This window comes from Neofelis nebulosa, chromosome 1 (genome assembly GCF_028018385.1).
Source record: "Neofelis nebulosa isolate mNeoNeb1 chromosome 1, mNeoNeb1.pri, whole genome shotgun sequence".
NCBI lineage: Eukaryota > Metazoa > Chordata > Mammalia > Carnivora > Felidae > Neofelis > Neofelis nebulosa.
Genome location: NC_080782.1, coordinates 833199 through 852970, shown reverse-complemented (window position 1 = coordinate 852970; position 19772 = coordinate 833199). Strand labels below are relative to the sequence as shown.

At 61.6% G+C, this 19772-nt stretch overlaps 1 protein-coding gene across 4 annotated transcripts; it reads left to right on the top strand.

Annotated features, from left to right (window-relative positions):
* Nucleotides 1-4163: 4163 nt before the first annotated feature.
* On the top strand, nucleotides 4164-19330 carry CLPTM1L (CLPTM1 like). 4 transcript variants are annotated; one of them, XM_058712204.1, is made up of 17 exons: nucleotides 4164-4594; nucleotides 4993-5093; nucleotides 6022-6211; nucleotides 7403-7551; nucleotides 8554-8632; nucleotides 11216-11333; nucleotides 11560-11654; nucleotides 12394-12478; nucleotides 13506-13609; nucleotides 14509-14574; nucleotides 15759-15809; nucleotides 16515-16597; nucleotides 17058-17092; nucleotides 17559-17614; nucleotides 17691-17735; nucleotides 18304-18419; nucleotides 18603-18809. In XM_058712204.1, the coding sequence occupies exons 1-17, from the start codon at nucleotides 4433-4435 to the stop codon at nucleotides 18766-18768; spliced, it is 1701 nt and encodes a 566-aa protein (XP_058568187.1). In that variant the 5' UTR covers nucleotides 4164-4432; the 3' UTR covers nucleotides 18769-18809. The 4 variants fall into 4 exon arrangements, with proteins under 4 accessions (XP_058568187.1, XP_058568264.1, XP_058568350.1 ...); XM_058712281.1 differs by having other exon boundaries at nucleotides 4165-4594; nucleotides 7406-7551; nucleotides 18603-18807; XM_058712367.1 differs by lacking the exon at nucleotides 18603-18809 and adding an exon at nucleotides 18827-19330 and having other exon boundaries at nucleotides 4166-4594.
* Nucleotides 19331-19772: the final 442 nt, after the last annotated feature.

Here is a 19772-nt window from a genome sequence, read left to right as displayed (position 1 = left end):
GCATGGGGCGCTTCTGCACTTGTCTCGTGTGACGAGTCGAGAAGCTCGTGCAAGTTACGCTAGTGTTTCCCCCTGTGAACAGGCATGTTGTATCAGAGAACATCTCTTGAGGATTCTTGACAGACTTTTGGCCCTCTGTTTATCAACGATAACTACTGGTTGGAAATGGGAAGCAATGATGTTTGTCTGACCCTTTTATCTCTTAAGGCCATTTCCATGATGGTGGGACTCCGTTGTATTTTTTTATTTCAGTCACTCCTGAAAAATAAATTTGAGGAAATAAAAAAATGAAGGCAAGTTAAAAGTATTTTCATTCAAAAATGGTTGACACAATCCACCACCACTGGACCTACGTCGTAAGAAGTGCTTTAAAAAAGCCACGGAAGCAAAGGAGTAAAGAGCAGCTAGAAATCAAGACACGCACGAAGGAGCCAAGAGAGCAGGTGGGTGCACGTGAACTGATGTCAAGCATCTGTGCTCCTGCTTAACTTATTCAAAGCACAGCTGACCGTTTAAAGCAAAAAGGACGATGTTATCGTGGACTTGACGGCATACATAGAAGTGAAACGTATGACAAGTTAGAAGGAAGCAACAGGAGAACAGACTAGAACTTTGCTGTCCAAAGTTGTTACGGCCCATAGCAACTTTTTTCCTTTTTTCCAGCGATGTCTTCTGAGACACCAATAATAAAATAGCAAAAAGAAACTGCACCAAAATGAAAAAGCTTCTGCACGGGGAAGGACACAGTCAACAAAACTAAAAGACAACCTACAGAATGGGAGAAGACATGTGCCAATGACATAGCCAATAAAGGGTTCGTAATCCAAAATACATAAAGAACCTAATACGACTCAATACTCAAAACACAAAATTTCCAACTAAAAAACGGGCAGAAGACATGAACAGGTATTTCTCCAAACACAGAGATGACCAACAGACACACGAAAAGATGTTCAACATTCCTCATCATCAAGGAAATGCGAATCAAAACCACAATGAGGTAGCACCTCACACTCCTCAGAATGGCTAAAATCAAAAACAAAAGAAACAACCAGTGTTGGTGAGAATGTGGATTAAAAGGAACCCTCGTGCACTGTTGGTGGGAATGCAAGCCGGTGCAGCCACTGTGAACAGTACGGCGGCTCCTCAAAAAAGTTAAAAATAAGGGCACCTGGGGGGCACAGTCAGTTAAGCGTCTGACTGTTGATATTGGCTCGGTCATGATCTCATGGTTCGTGCGACCGAGCCCCGTGTCAGGCTCCGCGCTGTCACCCTGGACTCACATTTGAGGGGCCCTGGGAATGAACAACAGCCTCACCGTGCAGGAGAATGGTTAGCTTTCAAGGGTCCCTAACCAGACACCCACGCGCAACACGTGAGTATCCCACCACCAACCAGCAACAGGAGGGCTAACCCTGTACACAAGAGCTCCTATAAGGAACTGACAGTGGGATACGTCTCATGGGTGGGAAGGAAAGTCCTGTGGGAGCCATGCCCTTGCTAGGAGGGCCAAGCATCAGGCAGGTCCGGGCTGGACACTTGGGAGTGATCTGCAGTCTAGAAGCTGGGTCCCCAAGTCCCCGCAAGGCACCGGGTTTCTATCTGACCTTCCAGAAAGCCATGCAAGGCATTTATTTATTTATTTATTTATTTATTTATTTATTTATTTATTTATTGTCTCTTTATTTTGCGAGAGAGCGAGTGCAAGTGGGGGAGGGGCAGAGAGAGAGGGAGAGAGAAAATCAGAAGCAGGCTCCGCAGTCTTCTCGGAGTCTGATGTGGGGCTTGAGCTCACAAACCTGAGCCACCCAGGTGCCCCCATGCAAGGCTTTTTTACAGATGTGACATAGGGAAACTGAAGGACTTTGTAAAAATCTGCTTTTCACTCCTTTTCCTGATCCTATTCCTGCTAGGACCCGCATCCCCACTTTACACACGCCTTGTAGCACCAACAGTGCGTGTCCTCCTTATAAGGGACAAGAAGCCAACGTTTATCTCAAGTCTTCCGGCACAATAGACGACATCTAAGGAAGAACCAGGTGAGAATAACCAGACCACCAGGAACAGATGTGTGGATGCCAAGGCTCCCTGGCTCTGAGGATAACTGATGAAGGGCAGCTGGGGGACTGAGGGGACCTACACAGCAGGCCCCAAGCAAGATGAGATTCTCTCCTTTCCTTTCCGGAGTCTCCCAGACACTCCGTACCTGCATTCTGTTTATACCTTCAGTACACTCTGCACTCACCTCCTGCTGGCTCACATTCAATTTCTATCCTGCAGAGGGCCGGGGACACTCGTGCCTGGTCCCGCAGGACCCCCTCTGGATCCTTGGACCTGACCTGCCTGCATTGGCTTTAGATTCATGAGCGGCAGGACACTCTGCGTCAGGGTGTGGCTTTTGCCCCCAGTTGCCAATAAATCTCTACACCTGGGACAGAGTACAAACCAGATCAAAAGTCAGTCTGAGAGGGAGAGGAGTATGAACCTCAGCGTTCTTGGGGCTTTGCGGCCCCTTCCTGAGGCCTGGCTGCATCCTGGCCTTCAGATTCCACAAGACCCCCCATGTCCCTCGTGTCCCGCTGAGGCCCTCTTGTGCTCACACAGCTGGAGCTGGTCTTTGTTCCCTGTAGACTAATTAGCCTGGCATTCCTTCCTACACTGTGTAGACCAGAGCAGCAGAGTGCAAGCAGGGGCTCCTTAGGTGTGGCAGGAGCGCGATGGCTCAGGGGTAAAGGTGGCTCTGTGGCCTTGGTTGCAGAGGACTGGTAAGCCTGTTAAGAAGGGTGGATTTTACACTCAGGGTAAGAAGAGGCAGGTTTGCTAAAGCAGAGGACAGACCAGATAGGGGAGGGTGGAGACGGTCTGTGACACACCATTCCATCGGTTGAACCAACAGAGCCAGGAGTGGATTCTACAAGGGAGAACGTGCGGAGGAAAGTTCCTAGTGGCCCCCCCAATCTCTGGCCCAGATCCTAGGAGCAGGTGGTCCAAGGCCTCCCTGCGCTCAGCCTCAGTGCCTTGTTCCCGGAGGTCTCCATCTCTGCATGAAGTCACGTCCCGTCCACAGCACATCTACTGCCCCACGAATTCCCGCCCAAGCCCCCACCCTAAAGCAGTTTGCCTCCTCCTCTGAAAACCAGGAATAGCGCTTGCCATTTCTCTAGGTGCCTCACGCGAGTCTCCCGCCATCAGGCAGGAAAAGCAAGCCCCTGCAGAGGGCTGGCCCGCGGCCCGGGGAGCTCTGCCAACTTAGCATGGAAGCAGGAAGGGCGCGGGCCCGCGGGCGAACCGGGACAGCTTTCCCCCGAAGGTTCGCAGCGCCGCCGAACCTGGGACTAGGAGCTACAGCCCCTGGCTGAGCAAGCCCGGGTGCGGGCAGGGGCGCTTCAAGGGGAAGACCCCTCCCCAGGCCCCCCTCTCTGCGGTGTTGTTTCTTCAAAATCGCACCGCCCCCCCCAAGAGGCTCCTATTGAAATAACCACCTGAAATCAGGTCTCTAATTTTCGGGAGTCTATTGACCATTTTCCTCTATTTTGACGTTAACTCCAGACGTAGAAAGGGTTTCAAGAACACCACACGGTCTCTGTATCGCCTCCAACCAGCTTTCCCAAATGTCAACATTGCACCCACTTGTGGGCCCGGTAGGCCTGGGGACAGCGCAGTCCCCCCGGCTGGGCGGTAGGGGGTGGTCCAGCCAGTGTCCGCGGATGTGAGGCGGTGCCTCGGAGACCCCGCGACCCCAAGGCGACGGCTCCGCTTCGGCCCCCGGTCCATGCCCCGCCTCCGCCATGCCTCGCCTCCGCCATGCCCCGCCCCCGCCTCGACCCGCCCCCGTCTCACCGCCCCTCCCCACCGGCCCCCACCGGCCCCCTCCGTCCCCGGCCCCTCGCGACCGCCTCGCAGCCGCGCCGCCGCGCCCCATCCCCCTCTGCCTGGCGCCCCCTGCCGGCCGCCTCACCACCCGGTTCCCCGTCCCGCTCCCCTCGCGACCCCTCCGCCCTCGACAGGCCCCAGCCCAAGCGCCCGGAACCCGCGAGGCAAGCCGGGAGGAGGACGCGGGCGGGAGCCGTCACCAGCGTGCGTCGCGCCCCTGACGCGTGCGTGCGCGTGCGTCGTTGGCTGGACTGCGTTTCCCAGGGGGCCGCGCGGCGCGCCCACTTCCGGCGGGAGGCACGGGACCCGGAAGCGGCCGCGGGGCGGCGAATCCCGCGGCGACAGGTCGGTCGGAGGGCGGCGGGAGCATGCTGGGCGGCCGGCGGCCCGCGGTGCGCGGTGCGTTCGTTCCCCCGCGGCGGTGGCGGCGGCGCGAGACGGCTCTTGCGTGAGCGGCGGCGGCCGGAGTGGCCGGCGGCGCGCCGGGCGGGCGGCGGGGCCCGCGGCTGCGAGCCGGGCCGGGGTGGGCGCCGCTCTCGGCCCGGGGGGCGGCGGCGCCATGTGGAGCGGTCGCAGCTCCTTCACCAGCCTGGTCGTGGGCGTGTTCGTGGTGTACGTGGTGCACACCTGCTGGGTCATGTACGGCATCGTCTACACCCGGCCGTGCGGCAGCGACGGCAACTGCATCCAGCCCTACCTGGCGCGGAGGCCCAAGCTGCAGGTGAGCGCCGAGGAGGTGCGGCGGCGGGGACTACCTGGGGGCCGGGCTGGGGTCCCTTCTTACCGAGCCAGGTCCAGGACAGCCCCCCAGCCCCACTTGCTCCAGGTCTTGGTGCATGGTGGCTCCGGGAGGGCTCGGGGCGCTGCCCCCTTACCCCTCGTCCCGCCTCTTGAAGGCGCCCGGGTCCCTGCCCTGTTCTGCTCAGCTGCACGCCTCAGCTTGTTTGCAGTGGACACAGCAGATCCTTTCCTGGCGCGATGGGAGCTAAAGTGAAACCTTTTCCCATTTGGTAGCTGGTCAGATTGCCACCGCGGGTGTAGCAGTTGGATGCGTGTTTTCTGCCGAGGGGGGGTGTGGGGGGTCCTTGCAGAGCTAACTTTCTTGACGCTCCTTTCCAGCTCAGCGTGTACACCACCACGCGGTCCAACCTTGGTGCTGAAAACAACGTGGATCTGGTCTTGAACGTGGAAGACTTTGACGTGGAGTCGAAATTTGAGAGGTATGATTGGGGGACAGCGTGTGCCAGTGATGGGGTAAGTGCTGGTAACGTTTAGGTTGTGGAAAAGGCAGTGTCATGTGTAAGGAAGTTAGCGTGGAGAAGCACTGTTCCCTTCCGTCTCGTGAGTGGGGCGGCTTTTAACTGCCCTCGTTTGTGATACGTAAACTAGCCAAGTTTTGTTCTATGTGAAAGTAGGAGGTGATGAGTTTGTTCCTTAAAAGGTAGCTTCCAGTGTCCGACGGTCCCAGGATGCACGGCAGCCATGGGCGTTTCCAGAGGACGAGATGAGGTGGGGGTGACGTGGCTTCCCACAGCAGACAGCTTGTCTCTCTCTTCCTGGCGAAAGTTGCCAGTTAGGTCAGTGTAGTGATGTAAATGCTCAGGTACGAAGAGGGAGCGTGGGAAGTTATACTTGCTGTGTCGTTCTAGCTTTAAGATTTCAGAAGTAGAAGTCGAAAAGCAACCTGCTTGTCCGGGGTCCCCTTTTTTCCTGTGTGTCGTCTGGGTGATTTCAGACAAAATAGCGGGAATGTGTGGTGCGTTGGCACGAGCGTCCTCTGGCCAGCCTGCCCCATTCGAGAGCTGCGGGAGGCAGTGCAGCAGACAGGGGAAATACGTGCGGTTGGGGTCAGCCACTGCCTGCCTGGCCACGTGAGCCCTGTGACCAAGGCGCGTTCCTGCCTTCCCTGAGCGCTGCGAAATGTAGGCAGGAAATGCTGCCCGTGGTTTTAGAAAACGGTCTGTGAGCATCTGCACTTTCAGGATTTCGGTAAAGTCTTTGCAGGTGGGTGCGTTTTCGGTACGTCTGAGCTAAAATTAGTTTGAAACGGCATGATTTATAGAGGTACTTGGGTAACCTGTGCTGTGTGCACGTACAAGGCAGCTGACATGCACGTGCTTGTAAAACAGGTCGTTTCTTTTGTTTTAGGACGGTTAACGTTTCCGTACCAAAGAAAACTAGAAATAACGGGACGTTGTATGCGTACATCTTCCTCCATCATGCTGGCATTCTGCCGTGGCATGATGGGAAGCAGGTGCACCTAGTGAGCCCTCTGACCACCTACATGGTTCCCAAACCGGAAGAGGTCAACCTGCTCACGGGTGAATCCATCACACAGGTGAGTGTGCCTGTAGGTCACTGACCGACTGAGGCCTGCGCTCTCCCTGTGGAGTTCACACCCACAGGTTTCTGCACGTGCAGCTTCCACCGGGAGCTGGGGTGACCGTTGGGAAGGGAAACGGTTTGATGTAGGGACAAGCACGTCTGTCTTTCAGCAGAATTGCTTCCTGTGACTCGCAGGTAAATTTTATGCCAAGTTAGTGACGTAGGCTCTAAGCAGTGCAATGACAGGTTACTTCTCAGGCCCTGGGCCCTCTCAGCCTCCAGGGAGTGTGTGTGCACCCCATCAAGGTGTGGGGCCGCAGCCTTCGCTCACAGCTGGGGGACTCACTGCCCTGTGTGTAGGGCAGGACGGCACTTCGGTGCGTCTTCTCAGTTGTCATTTGTGATTACGGGACAGATACCTGTACTGCACACGTCCCATACTGCTGTGAAAAGCTGTGTGTACGAGGCGACTAGAGTGGCTTAAGTGGTTATGGACGATACTGTGGGTAAAGCAGAGGAATTCTGTCTTTGGGTCTGTGTGGACCAGAAGGTGAGCTCGTTTACAGATGGGAAGTGTCTGTGAGGCTGCCCCATGCTGGGTCTCCTCGGAAGGACTCCCTCGGCTGCTGTTTCTTGGGGGGACTGTACGGCCCCGCCTCTCGGGGCCTTCCTAGGGAGTCAGTGAGGTGGTGGGTGTCAGTGTGAAGTCATCTCTGCAACGTACAAATAAACATTTGCGGTTCGTATTACTTAGAAAACCATTCTTGACGTAACGTACCGGAGCTGTATTCTATCTATTTTGGTGGGAGATACACGAAATGGTTTCCACCTGCAGGGTGGAATTTGTCAGTTACATCTGGGAGATCTTCCTGGCAGTCGTAGCTCCTTTGCTGAATAGAGCTCTGTGTGCGACTGACGCCCAGCCCTGACCCTGTCTTTGCAGACGACGTGACGGCCCGGGCCTAGGGCCAGTGTCCTCAGTCTCGCTGCCAGCTGCAGGGGCTGTGAGCTCCGATTGCCTGCCCCCTCCTGCAGGTGTCCCGGGACTCCCTCTTCTCATGGTCCCCGCTCAGGCTGGGGATCTAGATGACAACCCTCTGGCTCGTGTTAAGAGAAGGAAGTGAGGGGCGCTGCTCTGGGGGAGCGGCGGTCACGCCTCCACCCAGCACTGGGCTTTCCCTGCTGAGCCGCTCATTTCCTTTAGCAGCAGATAGAGGCAGAGAAGAAGCCACCGAGTGCCCTGGACGAGCCTGTTTCTCACTGGAGACCAAGACTGACGCTGAACGTGATGGTGGACGACTTTGTCTTTGACGGGGCCTCCCTGCCTGCCGACGTGCATCGGTACATGAAGATGTAAGCACCGCTGGGCCCACCGGGGAGGAGGGTGGCTCTTCGCAGCGCACGCCCCCGTGCCCAGCCTCGAGCTGGTGGTGCAGGAGTGGCCCCGGTGTGTGGGGTGTGGAGGACACCTGGGGGTCCGTGGCCCACCAGAATCCAGAAATGGGGGCCCGCAGTGCTGCCTCGAGCACCCCTGAACCTCTCGAGGTCTTGCTGGTAGAGACTGCCACCAGGGCGTGAGACCGTGTCGTGCTGCACCCCCTGAGACTTTTGTCCTATCTGCGTACTGATTACCTCTGTTAGGACCGCGTGTTTTGTTTTAACTTGACCTGTTTACGTTAACTTAAAAACTAGTCTTTGGATCGTTACGTTTAGTCATTAGCATCGCTAGTTAAACAAGCATTGAAATCGTGTGAATGACTTAGACCGCCTTGCGTTTTGGGGGAGCCCGCTGTTAAAGTAAGGTCTGTTACCGATGTCACACAGCACCTAAAAACGGTTGCAGTGAAACTTGTCTTCCTTCACGTGTTAGTTGTGAACGTGCTATCGTCGTGAGGGTTTTTTCTTTTTAATGCGTACGTGTCATTTTTGAGCGTGCGGAACAGTCACGTAATTAGAAACGTAAACGGTACAAAGGGTCACGGAAAGCCCCCCACTCCTGTTCTCTGGCCCCCACCGCCTCCAAGGTACGGGAGGCAGGTGGGTTTTTATTTCCACTCTCCCTCTGCATCCCTGACCATCCCGCATCCGGGCACAGATGGGCCTGTCACTCTTTTGTGGCCTGGATGGTGTTCCGCTCTGTGGCCACTGGGGTTTCCCTCCCACGGCTGTGACTTCAAGGAAGAACAGCTGGTTAGAGCCCTCGGCCTCCGTGGGCAAGGTGTGTCCTGGGGCTGTGTGCCCAGAGACACCCGAGGACATGGGCGGGATTTCTCCGCACTGCGTCTCCGAGCCGCGTCTGATTCCTCTAATAGTGAAAGTGTTCACGGTGACTCTGGGAACTGCTTGATCCCCCAGGATCCAGCTCGGGAAGACCGTGCACTACCTCCCTATCCTGTTCATCGACCAGCTCAGCAATCGGGTGAAGGACCTCATGGTAAGTGTGGCTCCTCTGGGCTGCTGTCGCCCCGCAGGAGCTTGCTGCGTCTTTCTGACTTGGCAGAGCTGTGCTCCGGTCTGCCTCTGACTCCCTTCCTGAGCCCCTGTGCTCTCTGTGGTGGAAGGCTCTGGAACAGTTCTGTATTAAGTGCTTGGATGGCGAGTCTCAGAGCTCATTGGAGAGCCGAGTGTCGAACAAACAGTTCATGAAGGTTTTTCCATCAAGCCCTAGTTGTTTGGCTCAAAGGCACAGATGGGCTCAGGGGGTGCTGAGCAAACTGCTCCCTTTAGAGCTGGCCCCACACAGTGTCACCGCCTGTCTTGGAGCCCGCAGTTGTTCCCCCCGACCCCGGGTGGCCCTGGGCAGGGCTGAGTGTGGGAGTGGAGGAGAGCTGGCACCCTGCCCTGCAGGGTGGATTGGAGGGCCAGTGCAGGATGGCCGACTTCCGGGCAGTGACAACAGCAGTGACCATTGACACGGAGGGTCACCTACGGTGCCCCAGGCACCGTGCCGAGCACTTCACAAACGTCCTGGGGTCTCGCCCCATGGGCTGTGGAGCTGTGGCACGAGCCGGACCGGTCGCCCTCCCCGTGACTCCTGGCCGCCATCCCAGTCTGTGGGCGTTTACCACGCGCTGGAGTCCGTGCTCCTTGCTCACAGATGAGACAGCCTGGGCACGGAGAGCTCGGGTCCCCGTGGGATGCACGGCAGTGAGCGGAAAAGGAAGCACCTGACCCGGGGCCCAGCCTCGCGGGCCCCCGCCCCAGCTCTGCCTCCCCCTGCTGACCAAGGAGCTCAGAAATGACCGTCACACTGAACTGCTGTTCACTGAGGCCCCACGGGGTCCTTAACACGCGGGGTCCTGCGCTTCCTTTGGGGGTGCCACCTAGACCTACGGGGCTCGTCGGCCCCGGGCAGACCGTCATCCTCCCTCCTGCTGTGTGCAGACCTGGGGCCGGGCCAGTTCTGTCGAAGCGCGTGGTCAGCTCTCTGGGGGCCCGGGGCTGCCATGGTGCGGGCAGTGGTGTGGAGAGGCTGCTGGCTGGCTGGGCCGCTGGAGCTCCGAGGCCGTGTCTGCAGGGCGCCTGCGCTCTCCTCATCATGTGGGTTCAGTGGCCTCGTGACGTGGCACTGCTATTTGGACGTGGAAACGAGCTCACGGGCCGCCGGCGTTTCCTGTGGCGTCTTCGTGACACGAATGCTTTGTCTGGATCAGGGCTGCTTTCTGGAAGGAACGCCATCTTTGGGGAACAGCTAATCTGCTGGGGTTTAGGCAGTGGCACCTGTGTGGGTGGGGTTGGCCCATGCCTGCCTGCCCTGGAGCCAGTGCGCCACTGTGGTGTGAGGGGGCCCGGCGCCTGGGCCTGGTGTCTGGTCAGTCCTGGTTGGGGGTTGGGGGGGCCCCAGCGCCTGGGCCTGGCGTCTGGTCAGTCCAGTTGGTGGGGGGGCCCTAGGCCTGGCGTCTGGTCAGTCCTGTTTGGGGGGGGGGGGGGGGCCGGCGCCTGGGCCTGGCATCTGGTCAGTTCTGGGGGGGGGGGGGGGGGGGGCGTTCCAGCTCCTGGGCCTGGCGTCTGGTCAGTCCTGGTTGGGCGGGGGGGGCCCGGCGCCTGGGCCTGGCGTCTGGTCAGTCCTGGTCGGGCAGGCGGGGGGGGCCGGCGCCTGGGCCTGGCGTCTGGTCAGTCCTGGTTGGTGGGGGGGCCCTAGGCCTGGCATCTGGTCAGTCCTGGTCGGGGGGTGGGGGGGGGTTCCCAGCGCCTGGGGCTGGCGTCTGGTCAGTCCTGGTCCGCCCCTGTTGCTGGACTGGCCACGTCGCTGTTCACCCAGGAGGGTCTGCCGAGTGAGCTGCTGTGGGTGGAATCGGGTGGCATCATGTTCACACGACGGGGTGTGTGGTGCCCGTGGACTCACCGGCCCTGGAGGCGTGGAAGGCCACCGCAGCCAGCGTGGGCCGCCAGAGCCCACGACCACAGCCGCTCGCAGCTGCCCCTTGCCTCCGCACACTTAGCTCAGGCATCCCATCTTCCTGAGGCTTTCTGTTGTCCCCTGCGGGGGGCAGGCCGACCCTCCACAAGTCAGCCTCTCCGGGAGCATTCAGCCCGCACACCGGGGCCCCACGTGCCACCCGCCAGGTTTCCCTTCCCTGCGGAGAGGTGCGGAGGCCCCGCGGGGCCCGTGCCCGGCTCGTCCGCAAGAGCGGGTTCCTGGTGCGTGCCGGTGCTGCTCGTGCCGAGAGGCTGGGGTACAGGGCCAAGCCGACACAGGGGTTCGAGAGATACGGGGTTCAGGTGGCAGAGGAGACGAGAACACGTCGCTCAGAAAAGCTTCGAGCCCAGGGTGAGGGCGAGCGGAGAGAGGCGGGAGCCACCCCTCCCCCCCACCCCCCGCCCCCTGGGATGGGGAACAGACGGTAGTCGAGTAGGCCCAGGGGTGCAGCGTCGGCCTCCAGTGCACGGAGCCGTGGTCGGTGGGGAGCCTGCGGCGTGGGGGTGAGCCGCGGGGCGAGTGCCCGGCAGCGGGTGGGGGGCAGGCGGCGGACCTGGGAAGGGCGCGGCCTCACCGCCCTGCTGTCCTTCCCGCCAGGTCATAAACCGCTCCAGCACCGAGCTGCCCCTCACTGTGTCCTATGACAAGATCTCGCTGGGGAGGCTGCGCTTCTGGATCCACATGCAGGACGCCGTGTACTCCCTGCAGCAGTTCGGTGAGGCCACGGGCCGACCTTTACTTCCGGGTCCGGGAAGCCGCGCTCAGGGCTCCAGCCTCGGTGCCTCCTGCTGGTGTCCTTGACCGTGGCTCCCGTCAGAGCGTCGGGTGTCCGCTCCCAGTGCCGAGAGCTGTCCTCGTCTGTGGCCGTGAGCGTGAGGCGCGTGTCTGGCGTCGGACGTCGCTGACCTGGCTCGCCTCGTGCCGTTTCCTTTTCCGTTCAGGGTTTTCAGAGAGAGACGCTGATGAAGTGAAAGGCATTTTTGTCGACACCAACTTGTATTTCTTAGCCCTGACCTTCTTCGTCGCCGCATTTCATGTGAGTGGGCACCGGGCCGGGGGTTTGCGTGGTGCGGCGTGGCGACCTGAGACTCTGTGGCCGCCACGCTGGGGGTCCCTCTCCCGGCTCAGGACGGGGTGTCTGCACCTGGGGCGCTGATCACCTTGAGGACTTGGGGTTTGTCTGCTGGCCCCGGGGGTCATCTTGAAAAGAAATCCAGACTCCACGAGATCAGTGAATGGCTTTGCAAAATAAGTATCTCATCGTATAATTCTAGCGCAGTGGTTTCGATGTTGAAAACCCAGCCTTTGCGTAGAATCCCTTTTTGAGCGTGGAGTCTTACAGCTGGTGGAGGAAAGCTGTCCCCCACGTGGCAGCCGTGCTAGATCTGAGGTCAAGGTGGGCAGGCATGGGCCCCCAGTGCCTGGAGATTGGCTGCCAGTCTGGCTAAACTTCCCAAAAGCGTGCTGGGAAATAGTGGTTTTGTTAAAGGAGCAGGGTGTGAGAATGACCTGTGTGCACGGCCTGGGCACCAGGTCAGAGCCGGCAGCACCTGGCGAGGGAGCCGGGACGTGTGGCCCACGACAGCGGTCAGATGCCCCGCGGTCCCAGCATGCTGGGTGGGGCACGAGGCCGTGGGTTTCCGAGGTGTGGCGTGTGGCATCCGCCTGGCTGTGTGCTTGCGATCCGGGTCCCGTGCACACCTGTGCTCTCGCTCGGCAGAGACGAGCCGTCGGAGCGACGCGAGCTGCACGTTGCCGTCCTGTTCTCTTTCCAGCTTCTGTTTGACTTCTTGGCATTTAAAAATGACATCAGTTTCTGGAAGAAGAAGAGGAGCATGATTGGAATGTCCACCAAAGCAGGTAGGTGCCCTCAAGTTTCGGCCGTTCCCAGAGTGCCGTGTCCTGTTGATGGATACGGATCTCTGGGCTTCGCCTTGGAGCTTGGGGTCTGCGGTCGTCTCTGGTCCGTGCCAGTCGGGGAGCCGGCTCTCGCGCAGGCGGCGCCTGCGAGTCTGGACCCTAACATGGTGCGGAGGGGCTGTCTGTGGCATGTGAACCCGAGGCCATGCGCCAGGCCCCCCCGGCAGTGACACCAACGCGGGATCTTGGCCTCCATCTGTTTGGCTGCTAATCAAGCGTCTCAAGAGGCAGTTCTTTTCCTTCCACAGAAATGACGTGCCCAGGGGTGGTCCGGGCACCTGGGCTGGCCCCCGGTGTCAGCCGGGTCTCACATCCTCCTGTCCTCCTCTGGTGTTCTTCGGGGGGCACAGGGCCCCTGCTGAGTCCTCCGGCCCTTCCTGGGGAGTAGCCGTGAGCGGGGCTCGTGGGTCCCCGTCGGTGCACACGGGGCAGCCAGGTGTCCCCCTAGCAGGCATCCACGGGGGTTGGCCCCACCGCTCCTGCCCCGCGAGAGGCCCTTAGGAAAGTGCATGTTTTCAGTCAGTTGTAGCGTTTTGTAAAGTTCGGTCTTTATGGAGAAGGTATAGTTTTTAAAAGATGAGTTTCTCACGGAGCTGGGAGGGAAACAGGTAAGGGGAAGAGGTCAAGGAGGCGGGTTCTAATCCCCACCAGTGACCCCTCTGGTCAGCGTGCTCTCTGTGTGTTTGTGTACCTGCACACACGTTTCTGTAGTGAAGGGGAGCTTGCGTTCCGTGCTGTGGCCTCTGTGGTCGCTGTAGAACATTTGCACGTCACACACACCTTGTCCGGTGCAGTGGATGGAGGGGGTGAAACCCTTGAAGCTTTGTGTACGCTGTGGGGGGGGGGGGGGTACGGGTAGGAGGGTGAGTGTGCACGTGGGGGGGTGGGGGGCGTGATGGGACCTGTCAGGTGGGGTGTGGACAGGGCGCGGCCGGCCGCTCAGCACAGCCCCCTGCCCTGCCCCCAGTGCTCTGGCGTGGATTCAGCACAGTGGTCATCTTCCTGTTCCTGCTGGACGAGCAGACGAGCCTGCTGGTGCTGGTCCCCGCGGGCATTGGGGCCGCCATCGAGGTGAGTCGTGTGGCTGTGCTCGGCCGCACCTGGTCCCGAACCACGGGAGAGACGTGGCCCTGCCGGAGGCAGGGAGGGGCGTAGCAGCTGCCGCAGTTCCGGAACGCCAGAGCCTGGCTGCCAAGGGCCCTGTCGCTGGGGTTGGAGCTTCCGCCCATCACACCTGTCCACGCGACGTGTTTTACCAGGGCAGGCAGGGAGCCACACGACTCGCCCACCGCATGAGGCCGTGTGGGACGTGGTGCCCCGTGACAGCCCGGGCCGAGCTGGGCTCGGAGAGCGGTTCCGTGGGGCGGGTGGCTTTGGGCCAGGACACGGCGGGGAGCAGAGGGGGTGGCGGGCTGGGACGTTCTCTGGCCTCCGGGGCTGCCCTGTCCCGGGCCTCAGCCCCGGCCACAGTTCTCCGCCCTACCCATGCGCCGTGGGCACCGGCACGTGTGGCCGTTGGGCCAGAGACTGCACTTGGTCTGCCCGTGAGCCGTGCCGCGAGGACGCCCCCCCCCCCCCCCCCCCCCCCCCCCCCGTAGCCACCCGTCACAGCGCGGAGACCCAGCTCACCGGGTTGTGGAGGCGGGTCCCCCGAAGACGGCAGGACTCAGGGCAGAGGCGAGGGGCCTTGCAGTGACCACCTGGGAGAAGGGGCCGGTGAATCAAGAGGCAGGAAGGATGCCGGCCCAGAGGACGGCAGCCAGGCCGAGTGCCGGTTCCCTCGGGACAGAGGGCGGCCGAGCTCAGTGTTGGCATGGAGCCCATGAGCACCAGTCAGCCTTGGTGGTGTGACTGGTCAAGGCTAGGGGCGCAAGCAGGCACACACTGTGGTCCGTCACCTCCCGGGGGTGAGTTCTGGAGACTCCTGGGTCTCAGAGCCGTGAAAGTGTGTTTCTCGGTCTTTCTTTCAGCTGTGGAAGGTGAAAAAGGCCTTGAAGATGAGTGTTGTTTGGAGAGGCCTGAGACCGCAGTTCCAGGTGGGCGTTTGTGCAGTAACAACTGTCCCCCCACCCCATCTGCTCCTGGACGCTCTGTGCCTCTCCCCGCCCCACTCCTCGTCTGCCCCTTGGATGGTCTGTGCCTCCCCTCGCCCCCCCCCCCCCCACCCTGTCTGCTCCCTGGACACTCTGTGCCTCCCCTGGCCCCCGTCTGCCCCCCTGGACTCTCTGTGCACTGCCCCTGCCTGCTCCCACTACCCCATCTGCCCTGGATGCTCTGTGCCTCCCCCCGCCCCACCCCTACCAGCAGTCACCTTGTTCCTTTGTGTGTCGGTCGCCAGCCCATTCTCAGGTCCCAGAGTGTCTGCCTTGCGGCTGCTAGCTGTGCCCCAGTCGGACGCCGCACTCGGGGGCTGGTGATCCTTGGGCCACCTGGCCAGCCTCCGGCTCCGAGCCCCCCCTCGGCAGACATAGGTGTCATCGTGCAGTGGAGGCCGGTCCCCTGGCAGCCCTGAGGTCTCCTGGCGGGCCAGCGTGGGCAGTGGCTAGTGTGGGCCCCGCGTGGGCATCCCCGTCAGGGACAGAGTGCTCCCCCTGCCCTGGCGGAATGGGATGCAGGCGTGCTGGGCTCTGGGCGCTCTTCCCATGCCCGCAGGCCAGTGTGGTGCTGCCTGGTACCCCGTCCCCGCTGGAGTCCAGCACGTAGTGCTGCTCTGGGTTGGCCCTTGCCCCCGGTGACAAGATTTTGCCGCGCCTCCGGGCAGACCGCCTGGGCTGGGGTGCAGCAGCAGTTTGGGGTTTGTGGTCCCGAGCCTGACTCCTGCTGGGAGGGACCCGGATCCAGGGAAGCTCAACACCCCGTCGAGGACGGGAAACTGGGGACCGGGACAGAGTTTGTCCTGTTGGGAACTGCCTCTGTGAGTCTGCCTTCACTGACCTGAGTGCAGTGCAGGGGTGTGGCCAGCACCATGATTGCTGGGGGGGGGGGGGGGGGGGGGGGGGGGGGTGCATGGCCCAACAGGACACACCGGCGGATGTGCCTCTGCACACGCGGCACGTGTCTGGGCCCCGGGTGGCCCTGATTGCGGGGAGGTGGCTGTCGGGGGCCGCCTGGGCTGAGCCCCCTGCACCGCACAGCTGGGCTGTGCGTGCCTGCCGGTCCATGTGCAGCCATCCCCGCCAGCGGCCTGGAACTAACGGGACTGTGTTGGGTTCTGTGACAGTTTGGCACTTACAGCGAGTCCGAGAGGAAGACAGAGGAGTACGACACTCAGGTGAGTGGTGGGGGGTGGGAGGGGATGCCAATCAGCCTGGGCTCTCGGACTTGGGGGCAGGCTCCGGGGCGGCTCCACGTCCCGGCCTCGCAGGAAAGCCGGGCCCGGTCTTCGCGGGCGGTCGGGAGGCCTCCTCCTCTCCTGTAATGAGATTTATTTTTGGGGAGTTTGCGGTACGTGCTGTGATCTCCCGTGGTCACCGAGACCCCGGTGACCCTCATCATCCCCAACCCCCCTGTGCGGGTGTAGCTGCAGCTTTCGGGTTGCCTGGAGACGGCTCCCTTGTGGGGACGGTGTTAACTTGCCGCTCGGACGGGCACGTGTTTGTGTGCCAGGGCCGAGGCAAAGCTCAGGGTCAGCATGGTGACGAGCCCCAGCCCCCGAGGGCACTCCGCGCACACGGCTCTAGCCGGGCGTCTCCAGATCCGTTTCCCATCGCTCCTGATCAGCGACCGGGTGTTCACAAGCCGGACGGATGCTGTGAACGTCCGTGTGGCATCAGGCCTAGCTTCTGGAGCCTCGTTCTGCAGGCGTCTGCCGTCCCAGCACCGTCCCGACTCGGTTCCCCAAGGTCGTTGGCCTGTGTGCCCTCCTTGCCGGTTCCCCTGTCCGGACTCAGGTCCCCAAGGTCGTGGCCCATGTGCCCTCCTTGCCGGTTTCCCCGTTGCGAGTTGGCTTGTCACAGAGGCTCCGTGTTCCCGGCAGGCCATGAAGTACCTCTCCTATCTTCTCTACCCCCTGTGCATCGGTGGCGCCGTCTACTCCCTGCTGAACGTCAAGTATAAGAGGTAGGACGTGCCAGCTTCCGTGCTTCAGCCAGGGACGCCCCTGGGCCTCCGTGCCGGGCCTGCCCCTCCTCCCCCACCCACCCCGCCTGGGAGACACACGGCCTGGCCAGAGGGCACAAGGCCGGCGTGTGGTATTCCCCAGGCCTGTTCCCCAGCAGCAGGCACGGAGATGCAGGTGTCCAGGGCCCTGGTGTCAGGAACGAGGGCGGACGTGTCTGGCGAGGGGAGCCTAGGGCGGGTGGCCTGGCCGCTGCGTTCGGGACACAGGAGCCCCGGAGACGCGACCCTGAGGGCTGGGGGTTCTGACGGAGGACACCGGCCAGCTCAGCCCTGCAGCTACCACCTCACGCTTGCGCTCCGGGAAGAGGGCTGTCCCCGCGGGTCCCCCCACCAGCACTGCAGTGTCCGGGGGGACGGGCGCCGCGGGACAGGGGCAGTGATCACGGTGTCTCTCTTGCAGCTGGTACTCTTGGCTGATCAATAGCTTCGTCAACGGTGAGTTGTGGGGATTCGGCTGCGCCAGTAGCACCTGTGGCTGTTCCTTGTGGTTCCCGCACGTGGCCCGTGTGGTTCGAGGACGGGCAGGCAGGACCTCTGCCGCCAGCCACCCCTGCTCCCTTTGGCGGGGCCCCCCCGACACCTGGTCTGTCAGCGGTGGCCCCGCTCAGGCTGCCCGTGAAAACGCTTTGGGGCGGGCAGGAAGTAACGCCGTCCGACGTGCAGTTTCCGAAGGCGGCCACGGGGCTCGTGAGCCCTGTGCGTGGGCTGGGTCTGCATCCTCAGAGGGCACAGACCCAGGACCTGACGGGCCTGGCTGCCCCGCGGGCACTCGCGGGCCCGAGCCGTCTGCGCAGGACACGGTGACCGGCAGCCGCGCTGGGTGGTGGGCGGGGCCGCTGGCAGAGAGCCGGTCTCTGAAGGTGGACCCGGGGCCACCCCAGCCTGCCGTCCTTCTCCCCAGGGGTGTACGCCTTCGGCTTCCTCTTCATGCTGCCCCAGCTCTTCGTCAACTACAAGGTAAGACCACGCCCTCCCCACGCTCGCCCGCGTCCTCCCTACGCCGGCCGCTGATCTGCCGCGTCTCGCCCCCCAGATGAAGTCGGTGGCACACCTGCCCTGGAAGGCCTTCACCTACAAGGTCAGTGCCCCCCCGCCCCCCCCCCCCCCAACTTCTCAGGGCCACCACGCCCAGTGGAGGGGTTTTCTCAACCGCGGGCCCCCTGGTGGTGACTTAGGGACGCTGGTTCTCGAGCTGTCACAGCAGCACGAGACGAAGCCACATTCCTTTTCGGGGACACGCGCGAGAGCGCACACCCCCAGCCACCCCCAGAGGCCCACGTCCACGCGCGGACGCAGACCCTGGGCTCGGGCACACCGGCCGGGCTGCGAAGTGCCGTGACACGCTTGTCAGGGCGGGTGGAATTAAGGTGTGCTTTCCTGTTCGTTCTGTGAAGACGAGTGGCTCTGAGGAGGAAGAAGCCGGGGTTTTCAAGGGAGCCCTCGTGGGGGTGCAGTATGTGGAGAACGGGTGCGCGAGGGGGCGCCTCGGCGTCCAGCATCCTTCCGCACCCGCTCCTTTTCTCTTATCTGTTGTCGCCGGGACCCCGCTGAGCGGTGAGAGGGTGATGGGCCCCGGCCCCTGGGTAGGTAGGCGTCCAGGAGACCCTGACGGCCGGTGTTCACACCTCCCCCGTCCCGCGTGGCAGGCCTTCAACACCTTCATCGACGACGTCTTTGCCTTCATCATCACCATGCCCACCTCCCACCGGCTGGCGTGTTTCCGGGACGACGTGGTGTTCCTCGTGTACCTGTACCAGCGATGGTGAGTGTGGCCGCCCCTCCCGGGTCTTCCTTGGGCACGGAGGCAGTTTGCAGGTGGCGTGTGTCACCTGCAAGGCCGAGTGAGAGACCACCCCACGGCCTAGTCGGGCAGGACGGGTCTCTGCCCGAGCGACTCGCTCAGTCCCTGCTGCTCACGTGCCCCCGCCCCCCCCCCCCCCCCCAGCGTGGCGGCAGTCGCCACGAGCACTGTCTGGAGAGCGCGGAGGGGCCGCCACCCCCAGGGCCTGGGGACGGTCATGGAGCTCCGTCCTGACAGTGAACACACGTCAGGCGGGCACGAGGGGACTCCAGACATCCCTCCTGCGGCAGCTTGGGGTCTTGTGTCCTAACTGCTGGGACTCCAGCCCCTTCGCGGATGGCAGAGCCCGGGGGCCTCTGTCCTTGCAGGCTGTACCCCGTGGATAAGAGCAGGGTGAACGAGTTCGGGGAGTCCTACGAGGAGAAGCCCCAGCGGAAGCCCCACGCGCATTGAGTCCCCACCCGGCCGCGTGCGGTCAGCCCCTGTGCGGCAGGGCTGGGTTGTCGGCGGAGTATTTTCGGACGCTTCTGGTGGAATTTCCTGGACATTACACCGTGTGCATTGCCAAAACCTGAACGTTTCCCGTCGCCCCCCGAGTCCCTCTGCGTCGTGTTAGGGAGGGGCTCCAGCGGACAGACTTCTGGCCCCCGCATCAGGCTCTGACCATCGGAGGCTCGGCACGGAGGGTGGGGAGCCCGGGCCAGGGGCCTCTCGAGGTGTCCGGAGCGCTCCCCACACGCGCAGGTGGCTCTTTAAGTCCATTCCTTGGAGACTGGGATCAAATGGCTTTTTTCCTTTTTGTTTAAAATTTGACTATTTTAAAGCTTAATGTACGTATGTTTCTATTTTAAAATAAATTTCTTTGGCTGTGACGTTTTTCCTGGCCCGGTGGAGCGTGTCTCCTCTGGCTCACTTTTCCTGTTCTCAGAAACCCACGCACGACGTGGGCTCACGTGTGTGCTTGCCACAGCAGTGGAGGTAAAGACCGCCTCCCCAGCTCTCGAATCGCAAACGTTCCTGAATCTCCGGTGTTGAACGTGTTTTGCACGGTCACCACCAGTCCCCCAGACGGTGTTTTTCAGAAATGCTCTGGGTTAAGGCGGAGATGAGCTGCGCGGCCAGGCGGGCCTGTGCTCCGTGTGGTTCTTCGTGTCCGTGAGCACGCGGGCAGTGTGTGCCGTGGGGCTGGCTTTGAACTCCGTCTTCCGCTGTGTCCACCCTGGCGTTCTGGGCTCCTCCTCCCAGGGTAAAAGGTGGGGCCAGTCGGAGTCTGAGGAGGCCCAGGCTGAGGGAGCACATGTGCGTCCTACCTGT